Source organism: Strongylocentrotus purpuratus, unplaced genomic scaffold (assembly GCF_000002235.5).
Source record: "Strongylocentrotus purpuratus isolate Spur 01 unplaced genomic scaffold, Spur_5.0 spur5_scaffold_12, whole genome shotgun sequence".
Classification (NCBI taxonomy): domain Eukaryota; kingdom Metazoa; phylum Echinodermata; class Echinoidea; order Camarodonta; family Strongylocentrotidae; genus Strongylocentrotus; species Strongylocentrotus purpuratus.
The window spans coordinates 20,759,333-20,776,527 of NW_022145597.1; the positions used below are offsets into that span (position 1 = coordinate 20,759,333).

Consider the following 17,195-nt stretch of genomic DNA (forward strand, 5'->3'; position numbering starts at 1 on the left):
TAATTTTTTCTCGAAAGCAGAAGTGTCTTAGGGGCTAAATTTTCTCGCGCTTATAATGCATCCACAGGGGCATCCAAATATATCAAAATTGTAAAGAATCACTGTCCACCCAATTTTCAAAATTTCCCAAAACTTTGTATTACCTTTAAGCAGTCACACACAAAAAAAATACCCTCGTTAATTATTAATCAATAAAATATGAGAATGTAAACTAATATCTAGATCTATTAAAGGAATAAATCATTGTCCAGATCATTCAATAAATTGGGGTAAAACAATTATTCCACCTTTATGACCAACAGTGTAATAATAATAATATTCCGCTTATATAGCGCTTAATACAATGTCTGTAAGCGCTTTACTATCATTTTACTAAAAGTTGCCATTCTTTCTGCTAAGGTAGTATTACAAGCTATATAAATGTGTCTATATTGTTGTTACAATTTTTTTCAGCGACCAAGAAGGCTTCGTCGGTGATGTTCGCATCGATGGGCGAGCCGACGAATGACGGCTACGACTACGATGACGACGAGGATGTCGTGACAACCAATCCTTATCTAAGATACGGAGAGAAGACCGGTTTTCGATATAAACAGGGCCTAAAACTGCTATCCCCGTTTAGATTCAAGCCTTCGTAAGTGCGTTGTGTGTGTATTGGGTTTTTACAGACGTGGGACCGACCTTTAAACGTCACCATCCGAAAGACGTGACTCAGTTTTGAACCTGTGTCATCGGCTGAATCAGTTTGTAACTTCTACTTTTAGCTGGATTACAGGCGCACGCCACAACGCCTAGTTAAAGTTGCAATTTATATATATTTGCTATAATTAGTTTATTTACAGTGAGCGTCTGAATCGTTAGGATATGCATTAAGCACGCATTCAATAGTGGTATACTTTCTGGTAATACATGAATATTACTATTTGATAACCTGTAATACAGATCAAACCACAAGATAAGTAATGCAGGTATGGTACATGTAAATAAAAAATATGTATCAATATCAATTATATTAATAATTTAATAATTATATCAATTATTCTGAAATGAAACATTTGTATCAATCCGGCGTCCAAAGATAATTTAATTCTAAATAAGTTGTTGTCTTTCTTCTATGTCTGTCTGTCTCCTTCTACTATCTCCCCTCTCCATCACACGCCCTCTCTCGTCGCTCTCATTCTACCCTTTCTCATTCGCACTTTCACCGCTCCCCTCTCTCTTATTTTCCTCTCCTCTTCCGCCTCCTACCTTTGCTTCCTCTTTCGCTTTCGCTTCTATGTTCCCTATCACGCTCCCTCCCCTACCTCTCACATTTCCATTTCACTCTCCTCTGCCTTTCATCATTTCTTTGCTCCTCTCATTCTCTATCTGTCATCAATATTCTTCCCCATCTCCTTCATACTGCTCTCTCTCTCTCTCTCTCTCTCTCCCTCTTTCTCTTACCTCTCTCTCTCTCTCTCTTTCCCTCGCTTTTATAATTGGTATGCACCCTCTCACTTCTCTCTCTCTTTTTCATAATATACACCTCTCCTTCATTTACCTCTCTTCTTTTCTCTCTCTATTCTCTTTCCCATTCGCCCTTCCCTCCCCGCATCTGTCTCTTCGTTTCCTTTCTCTCTCCCTTTTCTTCCTCTCTCTTAATTTTCTCCCTCTCCCTTCCCTCTATCCACCTATTCTCCTCTCAGCAAGGAGCAGTATTCACCCCTGGACTACAGCGGTTTCTTCTCATTCGCCTGGCTGTCTTGGATGTCACCCCTCTTCTACAAGGCCTACAAGAGGTCACTAGAGTACACCGACCTCTGGACTATATCTGACTACGACAGAGGCGACTACAACGGAGACAGGCAAGTACTTCATCACTGCCAAATGAGAGTTTAAAGCCGTTGGAGAAACGAAATAGCGCCTTTTACGTCGCATTTCAGTTTAAACTCTCATCTCCGTGCTCCATCCAAACAAACTACTATAGAAAAAATATCACAAATAATAAATAAATAGGGATTTTCTTTCCCAGATTGATTCCCCAAGATAAGAATCATCCTATAAATCAATCACTTTTAATGATACGAATAATATCTGGTATTTCGTCACTATTCTGATGACGTATGCTATAATTATAAATTAGGCTTTTAAAAGACATTCTAGAGAATATGATTATCGTCATTGCAATGTAATATTTTGATATTTAATCTAGAAATTGTTCAGAATGCTTCCAAGTTTCCTTCTAACACTGCACCAGGTTGTGTGCTGAAATTGAAGCCCACGAAATAACTCGTAATAGTTCGTGGCAGCTCGTACTTGTCCGAAGGGATCAGTAGTAATTCGTTGCAATTAGTAGTACGTAGTAGTTCGTCGTAACTCGACACCGTTCATAACTCGCAGTGTCTCTTGTTGAATTCAAGAAGCTCGGAAGATTCTGGGAAAGTTAAGTTTTCAATGCTCATAATGGGAAAGGGAAGTAGAACTTATTGTTCCTATTTTGTCTCAATTTGGTATTTTTTCTTTGAATCTAGATTGGAGAAGTACTGGCAGAAAGAAGTCACAAAGAAGGGGGAGAAAAACGTATCCCTAGGTCGTGTCGCCCTCAGCTTTGTTGGTACAAGACAATTCATCTCCATTCTCTTTCTCGTCATATCAACCCTCGCATCTTTTGTAACTTCGGTAAGATTCTATTTCATCATGATTCTTTAAAATAATAATAATTATATTAATGATACTACTACTACTACTACTACTACTATACTACTACCACTATACTACTACTACTACTACTACTACTACTACTACTACTACTACTACTACTAATATACTATTACTACTACTACTACTACTACTACTACTACTACATACTACTACTAAATAAACTATTTGACGCATCTTATTTCGTCTACATCAAATCCATCTCTAATTAAGTACTATCTGTTTTGTTCTGTGATCCCACTCGTTAAATTTCCCGTTAATTGTTCTCTTGTCATTCAAAATGTTTGATACGTGAGATATAAACCCATTGCAATGATAAATATGATTTTATGGCCAACAAATTAGTTAGATCGGATTAGGTAATGTTGTGATTATTTAGACCTTGCTCTCTCTCCATTTTTTCTCTCGAATCTCGTATGGATAAGGAAATTTAGAATTTCATATGAAATTTAATATTCTATCGTTTATGATTCTTAGCTGTATTGAAATGTAAGTTGATTCCATGTCGCCTAAGACTACAATAAATCGACTTTCAGAGAATTTTAGAGAATCCTGAATAAGGGGACATTTCTTTAAGTTGCAGTAGATCAAATGTTTATATTTTTAGGTTAGCTGATCTTTTTTAGTCTCTTCTTTCATTTGAAAAATAAAATCTTTCTTCTCAACACGATTGCCAAGACATTCACGAAATCATGGCAATGCCAATACCCTTTTGCGATCGGATTTAGTAATATGACATTGTAATGTTAAAGATAAACTTTAGTACTGGTAATGCGATTGCATTGTGAAAGAAAAGGTGTGGAAAGGATCAGAAACAGTTGATCATGTAGCATGTAAGTATTGGTGTGCACTGCAAGGTTCTGGAGACGTCAAAATCATAATAAATTTGACCGAGTCTTGGTAAAGTAACAAGCACTGTACACAGAAAGCTATATATGGGACAACACACATGGTGTCGGGGCTAGTACAACCTTGATCTCCTTGTCTTTCTATGCTCATAACTCAGCCAGTATACATTTGCTTCCAAAATTGTTTGGCACATGTCATTTATTTGTAATCTTGAACATTCAGTGTAAGTTTCATTTGATTCTGTGAGAATTAATTTTCTTTTTTTTTTTACCAGAACTGGAGTTTATCTATAATGTTGATGCACAGATTAAAAAATTTAAACTGACTGATGTAGATGTTTTTTATTTTGACTGTCAGTGCGATCATGTCGATCTTTCATGACTAAATTTGTAGTTCAAAGTCATATTTTAAGTACCCCCTTTGCTATATTTCGTCCTACAAATTTACAGGCAGTATGTGTTCAGCTGTTACTACAGTACGTCGAAGACGAGAACGACAACCGTGTGTGGTACGGCATTGTCATCGTCGTCGCCGTATTCGTTCTCAACATCATCCGTATCATGTGTGATGTGTTCTTCTGGTGTTTCAGCTGCCGAACAGCGACCCGACTTCGTAGTGGGATGCTTGCATTGGCGTTCCGAAGATTGGCTGATTTGAGGAGTTTGAAGGATCATAGCGTGGGAGAGGTGGGTTTGCGTCTTTTGCGTCTTTTTATGCCCGTCTGCGTCTTTTTAAAACCTAACCTAGCCATCCTAGCGATGCATATTAATATTTGAATATATGAATATATGCGTTGGTTATTCGGTGTGGTGGAGATCACAATTAAATCGGCCAGATTCTGGCCTAACCAGTATGTCGCAATGATTATGGATACGTTACGACCTTGGTAGTCATTCGTTTACGGTAAGCCTCCCGATTTTCTTGCAATGTCATTTATTTTAAGTAAACATAGCGTTGCACTTGTAATTTTTGTATGAAATCTCATTATTTGATAAATTATCGCATCAGCTACATAAAGAAAAAAATTATCGCATCAGCTGCTGTGTGCGTGCGTATCATGAATATTTATGACTAGCGCATGACGTATAAGTTCCTATTGAGCCAATCAAATGCAGCGATATGATGGCTAGGTTAGGAAAAAAGACGCTGCCCGTTTCGCACGACCACACGATGCGCTATTACCTGCGTTGATAAGGTAATCTGAGTCAACGTCAGTAATTCAATGAAAATGTTTGTTTTGTTCATTTTGCATTCACTTATGTACGGCACCAATCAAATATGGTGCGTCAAAGATCGCGTTAGTCTCAGTGCTACGGCAACCAAAATGATACCAAGTGTGTAACAGCCTTTTAAACACCACTCCAAGGTTTCTTTCTTTTGTGACGTTATGCCTATTGCACACGAGGTGTCATTTGTCTGACGTAAGGCTGTGTCAGTGACTAGCATGGCCTTTGACGCACCGTGTATTAGTTATATCGTATAGAAGTGGATGCAATGTGAATTGTAAAAGAAGCATTAAATAAGTTACTTGTATAAATAAATTAAATATCCCCCTACTGCTAGGTATCTTGGTATTCTTATTTCTAAATTAAGCGTTTTTAATGGAAAATATTTGTTCCCCCTACCGTCATCATCGATGACGCATTCTCGCCTTCCAGATCGTGAACATATGCGCCAACGACAGTCAGCGTCTGTACGATGTCTGCCTGCTGGGCAACTATATCATCTCATCGCTGGTCATGCTCCTCGCCGCGCTGGTCGCTGTCCAGGTCATTATCGGTACGGGAGCCCTCATCGGAACCGCGATTACATACCTCATCTTCTTGCCGTTGACGGTGAGTTACGTGGCTTTCACGACTTTGAGATTTAGAAGAAACATAACAGAAATCAGGAAGATACCTTCAATCAGTTCGAAAATGTTAAAACACCTATTTTTTCCCCAATCACGACGCACATGTGATCGCCTTCTATGTCTTTTTCTTTGTATGTTTCTTTTTCTTAATCATGTTGTATTTGCATTCAATTCATCTTCATCTATTTTATAGGGGTCCTTTGTTTCCGGGCTTCTTTCCTTTTCATTGAGTCTCACTGCCCGTCTATCTGTCTTACGGGTATAATTGTATAAATTATGTCTGTAGGTTTATCCGTCTTTTTTCTGTCTATTTGTCTATCTGCTTATCTTTCAAACGACCCATTTAATTGGGCATACTGAATTATGTCTTCCTGTCTGTATGTATATCAGTTTATCTGTCTGTCTATCTGTCAATCCGCTTTTCTTTCAGACGACCAGTCTGCTTACCTGTCTGGGTTTCGCCTGTATTTCTGCTTATCTGTATAGGCCTATGTCGTTGTCCTGGGGGGCGTTTCACAAAACTTGTCATCAGTGACAAATAAAAGTTTTTGTTATAAGCTACTGAAATCCTTGCTTCTGATTGGTTATCAGCAGATTCATCACTGAGTTTTGTCATTTGTCATTGAAAAAATGCTTTGAGAAACGGGCCCTTCCCGCTTATTTTGTTTTTCTATCTTTCTCTCTCCCACTCAGACGGGCGTTGGTCGAATCATCTCTAAGATCCGTATGAAATGCATAAAGTACGTTGACCTTCGGGTTCAAAAGATGAACGAGATCTTGACATACATCAAACTCATCAAGATGTATGCCTGGGAGTCGCCTTTTGGCAAAGCTATACAAGGTTCGGTTCAATTTGATTTGACTCATCATTCATATATCTTTTTAACTCGTAGCCTGCCATAAGGCTGCATGCACGCTATCGTTATACTGCTTTGTACATGCGAGAGAGCTATCGTTTCAGTGCCATGTGCGTGCAATGCAGCATTCGTAATAGCAGTTATTGTTCATGCTCATTGGACTGTGCTGTGTATTTTGCACTCGCTATTCATAGAACCATCGCGTTAATCAGATTATCTCCAAAACAACCTGGCACGGGGGGGATTTGGGGCTTGGCACAATGGGGATTAGCCCTGTGGCATGATAAGAGTTAAAACCCACGTAGCATATTTATTATTAATAATAATATAATTAAACATTGGATATATATTTTGGTAAACGTTGTAAAAGTCAACTAAATATTGTGAAAATTTGAAATCAGATTTAGTACTTGTAAAGTTAAATACACGCATTTGCTTGACATCCGAACCTTATATTTACAAATAATTTATTTGTAACGAAGTTTATACGCGTATTTACATTATGTAAAATTGTTAAATCTTAATAATTTGTTTCCTCGACATTCTGGTGTAATAATGATTGCAGGCCCGGATTGCAGGGCCCTCAGGGAGTACAATATTAATAGTATTTAGGCTATCCTGTATAAGGCATACTGTTTGAATGCATTTAGTAAAGAAGTAACGAGAGAAGATATTGATATTTCTGCTTATTTACAGCTATCCGTGCGCAAGAGAGAGTTTACTTGGAAAGAGCTGGTATCTTGCAGAGTTTTAGTCTCTCCGTCGTCCCCGTCGTACCCAGTCTAGCTGCTGTTCTATCCATCATAATTCACGTAGCCTTAGGAAACTCGTTGTCGGCGACGGAGGTAAGGATTGTTTCACGATATGCGTCATTTCGATTACGTCAGGCTTGCGCCATTCGAGCAAATGAAAGCAAGAAGCCCATGTATACGCCAGTAACTCAACGCAATGTATTTACTGTTCTTTGTTGTCAGTAATGTGTGCACCGCATCGCCTTCACGTGGTGCGTCAAAGACCACATCAATCGCTGACGCAATCATACGTCAGGCAAATGACGCATCGTGTTTAACGGACTTAAGAAACGAAGTCGAAAGTTTGTTCATGACATATGTCAAGCCCATCGCACATGATGCGTCATTTCCCTGACGTAGGACTGCGCCAGCGACTGGCGTGGCATTTGAAGCACCAGTAAGAGTGACATGGTACAAAAGTTGAGTGCAACATGGCACCGGAAACATTGCGTCGACTTACTGGCGTATGGGCTAATTGCCTTCACATACTCGATTAGCGCAGATGAAAGGCTATCTTAATGGCGCCTCATGCGCGACAGCCATTATTGTTGAGATGCTGGTAGTCATTTACCCTTTTTTCGCATTAAAAAATGATTTCACGGGGAAAATCGTCTGCGAATTGATAGGCATGACTTTAAATCTGATGTCTCTGGTTCGCATTAACAAATGTTCACTTTAACGTGTTTTGAGTATAAAGAAACGATTACGTAGCTCGTGGTAAAAGTCCTGAAGAGTTTCAATTACCTAACTCACGCTTGAGACCTTTTTCATACTGTGCATTTATACATGTATTATTAAAATTGATTGTAACTGGTACATATATGCATGCCATGCAAAGGGATTTTGAATGGCTGAAAATGTATTTCTTCTATTTAAATTAAACAATAACAATAATAATTTTAATCGTAATATTTATGTAGTGCTTAAAACTATTTTTTGAAAATTTATTATGATTCAGCATACTTTAGCCGAGCTACCCTGATGGCCTTCTATAATAGCAATACAACACTGTTTAATCCAAAAGTGCTCTCTTTTAAGAATGCCCAAACCTCGTTGCATTTCAAACATTTTGAGTGTCTGATGTCAGCATTTTTGTATTATACATATTTGATTAACCGTGTCCACTTAAAAAAAACTGCACCTTTTCAATTCAAAACGAAGTATTTGCTTTCGGGTGCATGTGGATTATTGAGTAAACAATGACAAACCGTTCTTTCAGGATTATTCCAACTACGACGGGGCATTATGAGGGATGTTCTATAGTCTAATTAAGGGACGTACATCGACCATTTTGAATGAGGGCCGGGCGGGGCTGATGGACAAGCTCGTAAGCAAGAAGAAAAAGTAGGAAACGGTCTTCAATGTTTGTAATTTGCCGCCAAGGTTACACAAATAAATGTCACATTTGCCGACAGGAAATTTTAAGTTGGAGGGGAGGGGGTTGTCACACCCCATACCCTCCCTCTAACAAAATTATGTTGTCTGTCTGTTCTGCAACAGGAATGACAAATAATAAACGGAAATTCAAACAATATGGCCGCCACTTGTCTACGACTGGACCAAAGTTCAGACTTTTTGAGCAAATATACATTTCTCTTTATAGAATATTGGTAATAAATAAGTCATAATATTGTGCGATGGCATTCCATAAAGTTATATAACTGATTGTAAATTGGTGGGAATTTCTTTTATATTTCAAACATATTGTAGTATTATAAAAACCCGTAAAAGCCAATGTACATAAATCATGATAATAATGTGATAATAACACGTGCGAAATGTGTTACTGAATGTAAGAATGATTCGTTTTAACGAAATATATTCTGTTTTTGTGTTTAATCACAGTCTGATGAAAAGAGGCAAACTCGTTTTTTCCTTTGATTTGAGGGACAGAGTTGGTACCACCACCATACGTGAAATTCAGATTGATTTGTTCACTACAGTACATCGTGCAGATGGTATTACATCAACAAATAATATAACAAAATAAATTTCTGATGTAGGAGTGAAGTTAACAGTATGTGGTTCGCATGTTATGGCCTTGATTTTAATTATTTTTTTACAAAATAGTAAAGCTCTGCGTTTATCTTACATGCTCGAAAACTAAGCTAGAATAATCTATGATTGGGATATTCAATTTAATCATTTGATAAAATATCATTAGTAACAAACAAGATATTGAAAACTACGAAATATTCAAGAAGGTTAACATTTTTAGTCAATCCGTGACACCTGAATTCCTGGAATGTCTTGTCGAGTGTAGAAAGGAATTTCGATTAAAAAATAACGTGAATGTGTTTTTTTCTCTTAAGATTGAAATTGAAGAGAGGTACAGATGATGGCGGACTTGTATAGTGAGTTCAAGAGCCTGGTGGCATCTGGAAGGACATTTGAGACGACTGTCTTCATTGCGAATTTATTTATTTTACAGGCGTTGACATTTGTGTCTTTGCTGAACATGAGGAAGCGGATTGTTTTTGAGCCGCCCCTACGCTGTCAAGATGATTCTCCGAACCCCTTGACGTGTTAAACAGCAAAGTATTAGATAAAATAAAATCTTATCTTAATCATTAAAACCAATATTTAATATCTTTTTTCTTTTGCAGGCGTTTACATTGGTGTCTTTGTTGAATGTGATGCGAGTCGTTCTGGGCCCGACTCCCTACGCTGTTAGGATGATAGCCGAAGCGAACGTGGCCCTCCGTCGTCTCAAGGTATGAATATAAAGCAAGCACGCGGTCAAACGGGGTGAAATATAATGTTGATGCGGGAAGTTCTCTTACCCCCCCCCCCCCACCCCCACACACACACACAAGTTTTGTTCATAAATCTAAAGTTGTTGTTGGCATTTGATAATAATCTTAATAGCAAAGTCATTCATATAGCGCTTTCACAGTGCATCACAGAGTTCAAACAAAAAACATGTAAGTAGAAAAAGGTAACGATAATCATTGAAAAGGATACATTTTAGTGCCTTCTTGAAAACATCTCATGAGGAAGCCAGGCGGTCAGATCGTGGCAGGTCATTCCAGAGTAGTGGTGCAGAGGCCTGGAAAGTATTACTTTGAGCTTAATTTGTCACAACATGAGAACAACATTATGGTGACTCGGACTTTTTCATGGTTAATTGTGTAACCAGGCGCGTACGCAGGGGGGGGGGGGGGGGGGGGGGGGGTGTTTGGAGGGGTTAAACCCCCCTTTGGTATTTTTATGTGTATAAACCCCCCTAAACCCCCCCCTTTTTGGTTGTTTTGTTTTGTTTTGTTTTTTGATAATTAAAAAAAAAAAAAAAAAAAAAAAAAAATATTCTCATGGCTGACCTAAAAAAAGGCGACCTTACCCCCCCCCCCACCCCCTGCTTATTCAGCGGCTGGCTGAGCCGATGCGAAATTTTCGGCCCGATTTAAAAATGTTAAAACCCCCCCCCCCCCCCCCCCCCTTGAAAAAATCATGCGTACGCGCCTGTGTGTAACATATTTTTAGTGTGCAAGGACATAAACATTAATAGGAAATTATAACAGATTAATGCACCTCTATTTTCTGGCAAGAGAACTAGGAAACTGAACATTTAATCCCTATTATGACAACAAATCGACCTGTGTATCCCTTTTGCGACCAACATCAAATTCTGTAGAGCTTTGCAGGAATTATGAATATGTCACGTATGTCCTACATGTGAAATTTAAACGTTAGCAGTGTCCTAGTATTCAAATTATGCAATAAAATCCGTTTAGTTTCTAGAATTCACTGTCAAAAACTATTGAGTGACTGACTGACTTTTTTTTCTTTGGTAATAGCATTTGTCTACATTAATAACCCACTACTTCTAATGGCCAAATATTATTTAATTAAACGAGCGCGCTCGCTAAATCCCACAAAAAGATATTTTAAGCCCTTTTGTTTTGAGGGAAGTTGGAATGCAACCTTTTCATGTTTTGGCCTTCAAGTGAGACATAGTACCTTAAATACAATATGTTCATTTGTTTGAATGTTTAACAATCGCCCATCGTTTTCCATGACACACTCTCAATTTGAGATACATATCTGTCATTCTTCCGTGTGTAGGAAATCATGATTCTCGAAAAGATGCAACGAAACGAGGAGCTCGAAGACAGCAGTGAAAACATGGTAGAGATTACCGGGGCAACATTCGGCTGGGATGTTATCCAAGCTGAGGGGTTAGATGATGAGACGACGGAGAAGAAGAACAAGAAGGAGGAGAAGGAGAAGGAGAAGAGAGGGAAACCTAACAATGCAGAGAGGAGTGAAGGTTCGGAGAAGCGAGTTTTTACTTTGAAACGACCCTAGGCTTACGGTTACAATGTTAGGCATAAATATTCACTTCTGAATGACAAGCGCCTATTAAATAAACCAACAACAACAACAACAAATGTTGCGGGGGGGGGAGTGGGTGGAGGCTGACTGACGGCAATTGCACGAATATCAACTTACTTTCTAAACAGGTGGAAAATGCCTGAATATTAGTCGTTTCAGGAAATAACAGGAATTATGTAGTCTCATGAATTTCAAGAATTATGGAAATAACATAATAGAACAGAAGATTCGTTGTCAATGGTCGGAGAAAAAGCTAAGAGGTACTAAAGTTTGACGACAGACTGTGAGCCATCATAGGCACGCTTAATACTCACAGGACGAGCTTTGGTTCAAGGTTTTAAATGATTTCTCTTTCTTCTTTCCATTTAAATCAATACCTAACGAAATTCAACTCCTTTACCAGTTTAGCAAAGAGTGTGGAGACATTTTCTTCAGGGATAGAGTCATGAATTTATTTCTTCCTATCCTTTTGAAAGGAAAACATGTGTCAAGTACTTATTTACATCATCAAGTTGCCTTTTTTTAATTGTTTACTCAAAATCACTTTCTTTCTTTTTTGTCCAAAACCACACATAAAGAATTGAAGTTGGAGCATTCCAATTCGTCGAATGGGCATTTGGCTTCGGAGCGTGACGTTTTGGGCTATAATTCAGCCAAAATCACGCCGGCACTATTTGATCTCGACTTCAAACTCAAGAAGGTAAGACATAATCTAAGTAATGTTTCATACAGTATAGAGTGAAAATCAATAATAGAATAAACATGATATAAACGATATGTGCAACTACCAAAACATATTCAAATTTAGCACAGGTATAATTGGTATCAAGATCTATATGGACGGACAATTTCTTGAGGTAAGAATGAAAGTTTAGAAAATATTCACACTCTTACATTGCAAAAGTTTTTTGATAGATCAGTTTTGTCGGTGCATTATGAATCTTTACGGCTTTATAATATTAATGTTACATTGTGGGTTTCTAGCGTCAATTTCAAATTCTACTTCTAAGATCTGACTAAAATTAGAAAAGGGGGACATTGCTCCCTGCCCCTACCTCTCTTGGCAACGCAGTAGTAGTACAAGTAGTAGTAGTAGCAGCAGAAGCAGTAGGAGCAGATGTAGCAGTAGTAGTAGAAGTAGTAGTAGTAGTAGTAGTAGTAGTAGTAGTAGTTTTAGTAGTAGTAATAGTAGTAGTAGTAGTAGTAGTAGTAGTAGTAGTAGTAGTACAAGTAGTAGTAGTAGTAGTAGTAGTAGTAGTAGTAGTAGTAGCAGCAGCAGAAGCAGTAGGAGCAGTTGTAGCAGTAGTAGTAGTAGTAGAAATGGTAGTAATAGTTGTACAATGTAGAAGTAGAAGTAGTAGCAGTAGTAGAGCGGAAGTGAAAGTGATTACGTAATTTACTGGAACGTCTTCGCCCCTTTCTTCTGCAGAGAACTTTGACGGGTGTATGCGGTCTCGTCGGCAGCGGTAAATCTTCTCTCATCTCCGCCATCTTGGGTGAAATGGAGAAGGTCAAAGGTAGCTGCAAGGTCAGAGGTCGATTAGCATATGTGGCGCAGGAGGCCTGGATTTTCAATGCCACAGTGCAAGAGAATATCCTGTTCGGTACGAGAATGGACGCGAAGCGGTACGACGCGGTTCTTACCGCATGCAGTCTCAAAACGGATATGGAGATCCTAATGGATGGCGATCAAACTGAGGTATTCCGAAATTCCTTTTTTTCGTTGTTGGTTGATGATTCATGAATGATATCGAGCGATTGATTCACAGACTACTGCACTTATTTACGGTAATCATAATTGTAAATCATATCTGAATAGGCGAACAGACTTACGATCAATATTCCAAGACCCTGTGTGACGAACTATCAACTTTACCCGTTATTTTTGGAAACATTTGTGTAGATGAAATACACCTTTCATCCAAAAGTAAGTGCTCAGTCGGGCAGGGCTCTCTTGCAAAATATCTGGCTGTCGAATGCAATTTTTTTCTTCTCGAAAAGGTATCCATACAACATGAATAGGTTGTACTCCAACCACACCGAAAGACCAACCCCAAATCGACCGATCACCGACAAAATCTTGTCATTTCGGGTAGTGTAATGTCTTGTACATTCTCTTGTCCTTCTGGGGCCCGTTTCACAAAGCCTTTTTTCAATGACAAATGACAAAAATCAGTGACAAATCTGCTTATAACCAATCAGAAGCAAGGATTTCAGTAACTTGTAACAAAAACTGTCATTTGTCACTGATGACAAGTTGTGTGAAACGCCTCCAGGCTCCAGGTGTCGGTCCATTTGATTGGGTGGCTCTTTTAACTTTAAAATCTTCAAGTGCAACTTTGTTCAAGATAGATATGCATGAGATTTAAAAACACCGGCAAATTAAACCATTTAATATTCCACACTTTTAGATCGGTGAGCGAGGAATCAACGTAAGCGGTGGTCAGAAACAGCGGATAAGCCTAGCCAGAGCCGTCTACGCCGACCACGATGTCTATCTACTCGACGACCCACTGAGCGCGGTTGACGCGCACGTCGGCGAACAGATCTTCAACCGCTGCATCAAGGGAGCCCTCAGGGATAAAACGGTTCTCTTTGTGACACATCAGTTACAGGTACAGTAATACCCGCTGCACACACGGTGCGTCAATTGGATTCCGTCATTACCTGCGTCAATTTTAAATTCCATGAGACAATAATTCAACGCAATATTTGCACTTTTCAATTTGCACTTTTTTCCTTTTGTACAAAGTCACTAACTAAGCGTTGACCATTTTAGAATGAGTTACATAGAGAAATGAGACTGAAAAAAGTACACTTCACTACTTTCAGTCTGTCTCACTTTATTCCTCTCTGCAGTTCCTGCAGGATTGTGACACGATCGCAGTCCTGATGGAGGGGAGACGAGCCGAGCAGGGAACTCATCGGGAGCTGATGGACGAGGAGGGCGGAGAGTATGCCCGTCTCATCACCGCACATTATACCAAACCACCTGAAGAGGAGAAGAAGGTCGAGGAACCCATGACACCCAAGCTTAAAAGGTAAAATATAAATCACGTACTGATTTTTTTTTGTCTAACTTATTTTATCTACCATTCTGATACTCTTTATTGCTTTATAATCATTTTAGATTCTTCGCTTCTGGCATGCTGTATTCCTAAATCCATCACTGGCACCATTCTCACATGTTATCTGGGCCCTGTCTTATAAAGAGCTGATATTAATCGCAACTTATTTGCGATTTACATGATCCGTAACTATGTACATAAGCAACAGGGAACTGCAAACTCTCGACTAATTAGCAGACTTGCAATTAATTTGGATCAATCAAAACTCTTAATTAGACAGGTGTGTAGTTAATATTGATTAATACCCCCTCCCCCCAAAAAAAGAAGAAGAAGAAGACCCCCCCCCCCTTTCCAACAAAAAATAAAATATAGAACACCTGCGAATCTTGATCTTTCCTTTTGTCTTTGTAGACAGATCAGTCGTCAGAAGTCGATGAGTCGGAGCGTGGCCAGCGAGATAGAGGCTGAGAGCGTCGCTTCATTCCAGGAAGGTAGGTTTTAATTTCAGTTTTTGCTCGGTTTTTTTCATCAGAGCTGTCTCGGTTATTGCACAGCATTTGCTCTCTGAGTTTGCTTTAACACAAATACTTTTTTACATCCATATTTTCTAATACATTTCGTCAAAATTTCCTTTTAATATAGAGTATTTGTAATGCGCCACCTCCACATGAATAATGTGTTCGAGGCGCATGGAGAAGAAGAACTATAGAGTACACAAAAATACACACAGAAATGAACAACAACAGTAAAATAAATCTAAATCTACTGGAAAGCCGCTTTGAACAAATTAGTTTTGAGGGCATGTTTAAAGCAATCTACACTTGAAATATAACGAATATGTTGTGGCAATTGATTCCATAGGTGAGGTCCAGCGTGTGCAAATGACCGATCCCCCCATGATTTCTTAGTTTTCGGAACAACAAGCAATTGAGAATCGGATGATCTTTTCATAAGCAAAAGTTGTTGACTACTACCATCTTGACTATGATTATGTTAATGCTTCCGAGAGAGTGAGTGTTTGTGTGTGCGTGAGAGAGAGAGAGAGAGAGAGAGAGAGAGAGAGATGTTTGGATACGTCCGTATCTTTTGGTAACAAAACCATTTATAACAAGATATAAGGGTATTTCGATGGCCTTCCATAGCATCACCTTTCGGAATGTGTAAACATCATCAAAGCATTAACTTAATTCATTTAATCTGAACACATATCCAATATAAATTATTGGCATTGCCCTTGAGATGCTTCTAAGTTACCATTGAGTTGATTAAGTCTCTTTGATGGTATTTAATTGTTTAAAACTTAACTTTTTACATGATACAACGGAATACAAATTTAACTAATTGCTGATAACTTACCAAAATATCAATAACTCATTAATTCACCCCATTTATATTTGCATGCAGTTGGACAGCTCACCACGGCGGAGGAGCGGGGTAGCGCAACACTGGGTTGGCAAACCTACCACGGGTACATCATGGCCATGGGTGGATATTGTAATGCTATTGTGATCGTTCTCTCATACTTGGTTGTAATTGGCTTGCTGACGGCAAACGCGTGGTGGCTGAGTTTCTGGATTGAAAACAGTTTGAACAGACCGGTAAGTCTTCTTCTTCTTCTTCCCCGTATCTTTCTACTTCTTCTTCTTCTTATCTTTCTTCTTCATATTCTTCTTTCTCTTCTTCTTCTTATCTTTCTTCTTCTTCTTCTTCTTCTTTTTCTTTTTCTTCTTCTTCATATTCTTCCTCTTCTTCTTCTTCTCCCCCTCATCCTCCTTCTCCATATTAATAATGTTGTTGTTGTTAGTAGTGCAGTTGTTGTTGTTGTTGTTATTCTTCTTCATATTTTCCCTCTTCTTCTTCTTCTCCCCCCTCATCCTCCTTCACCATATTAATATTGTTGTTGTTGGTGGTGCAGTTGTTGTTGTTGTTATTGTTCTTCTTATAATCTCCTTCTTCTTCTTCTTCTTCTTCTTCTTCTTCTTCTTCTTCTCCTCCTCCTCCTTCTTCATATCCATCTTGTTGGTGTGGGTGCAGTTGTTGAAGAGAGAGAGAGAGAGGGGGGGGGGGGGTGTAAGAGTGGAGGGCTGGAAGAGTGGAGGGGTGGGGGGAGAGGGGTAAGTGATGAAACGACCCTTTCCATAAAATCTCCCCTCCTCCCCCCTCTTCCTCTCTCTCCTCTGATCCTTGTTCTCTCCAATTTTCCCACCTTTTTATGCTTAATGAGCATAATTATTAAAGTTTAAAAAAAACACAATCCTTTTTCACACATGCTTTTGTTCTGTTTCGTAGTACAACGAGACCCTCGGCGACGAAATTCCAACATTGACGAACGATGATAGGCTAGGTTTCTACATGGGAATCTACGGAGGCTCACTTCTGGTCATCCTCATCTTAGCACTACTAAAAAGCGTTGTCTACTCGAAGGTAATTGTAATCTTGTAAATGTAGTAGGAGTTGACCAAGGACGTTGTCAGGGTGGCGTCCGAGTCAAATAAAATCTCTGAAAAGTGAAGAAAACAAAAACAAAACAAAAAATGAACAAACAGACAAACTATCCAACCAACCGACAAATGTTATCACACTCTCCTGCTACATTTTTGGACTCAAACTTAAGAGGGGTGCAAGAACACAATTTGAAGAGGAGGGGCGGGCGTACATTTTGTGTCAAATGGTATTTTAAATAATACCAGATTTTTGTCGGAGGGGGTGGGGGTAGGGGGGGCGTCCCCTTGTTTACCCTCTAGAT

The 17,195-nt window shown here is 39.0% G+C and overlaps 1 protein-coding gene across 1 annotated transcript in view; it reads left to right on the plus strand.

Moving 5' to 3' along the window:
• The window catches only part of LOC582918 (multidrug resistance-associated protein 5), a 33,818-nt gene that overhangs the window by 7,947 nt on the left and 8,676 nt on the right, over window positions 1–17,195 (plus strand). The window contains exons 4-19 of the mRNA XM_030982078.1: window positions 454–634; window positions 1,686–1,844; window positions 2,511–2,658; window positions 3,996–4,232; window positions 5,205–5,381; window positions 6,092–6,239; window positions 6,952–7,100; window positions 9,653–9,760; window positions 11,112–11,316; window positions 11,960–12,081; window positions 12,811–13,080; window positions 13,793–13,996; window positions 14,241–14,422; window positions 14,861–14,940; window positions 15,854–16,047; window positions 16,739–16,873. Coding sequence (XP_030837938.1) covers window positions 454–634; window positions 1,686–1,844; window positions 2,511–2,658; window positions 3,996–4,232; window positions 5,205–5,381; window positions 6,092–6,239; window positions 6,952–7,100; window positions 9,653–9,760; window positions 11,112–11,316; window positions 11,960–12,081; window positions 12,811–13,080; window positions 13,793–13,996; window positions 14,241–14,422; window positions 14,861–14,940; window positions 15,854–16,047; window positions 16,739–16,873 — 2,699 coding nt within the window. The remainder of the gene's footprint in view (window positions 1–453; window positions 635–1,685; window positions 1,845–2,510; window positions 2,659–3,995; window positions 4,233–5,204; window positions 5,382–6,091; window positions 6,240–6,951; window positions 7,101–9,652; window positions 9,761–11,111; window positions 11,317–11,959; window positions 12,082–12,810; window positions 13,081–13,792; window positions 13,997–14,240; window positions 14,423–14,860; window positions 14,941–15,853; window positions 16,048–16,738; window positions 16,874–17,195) is intronic.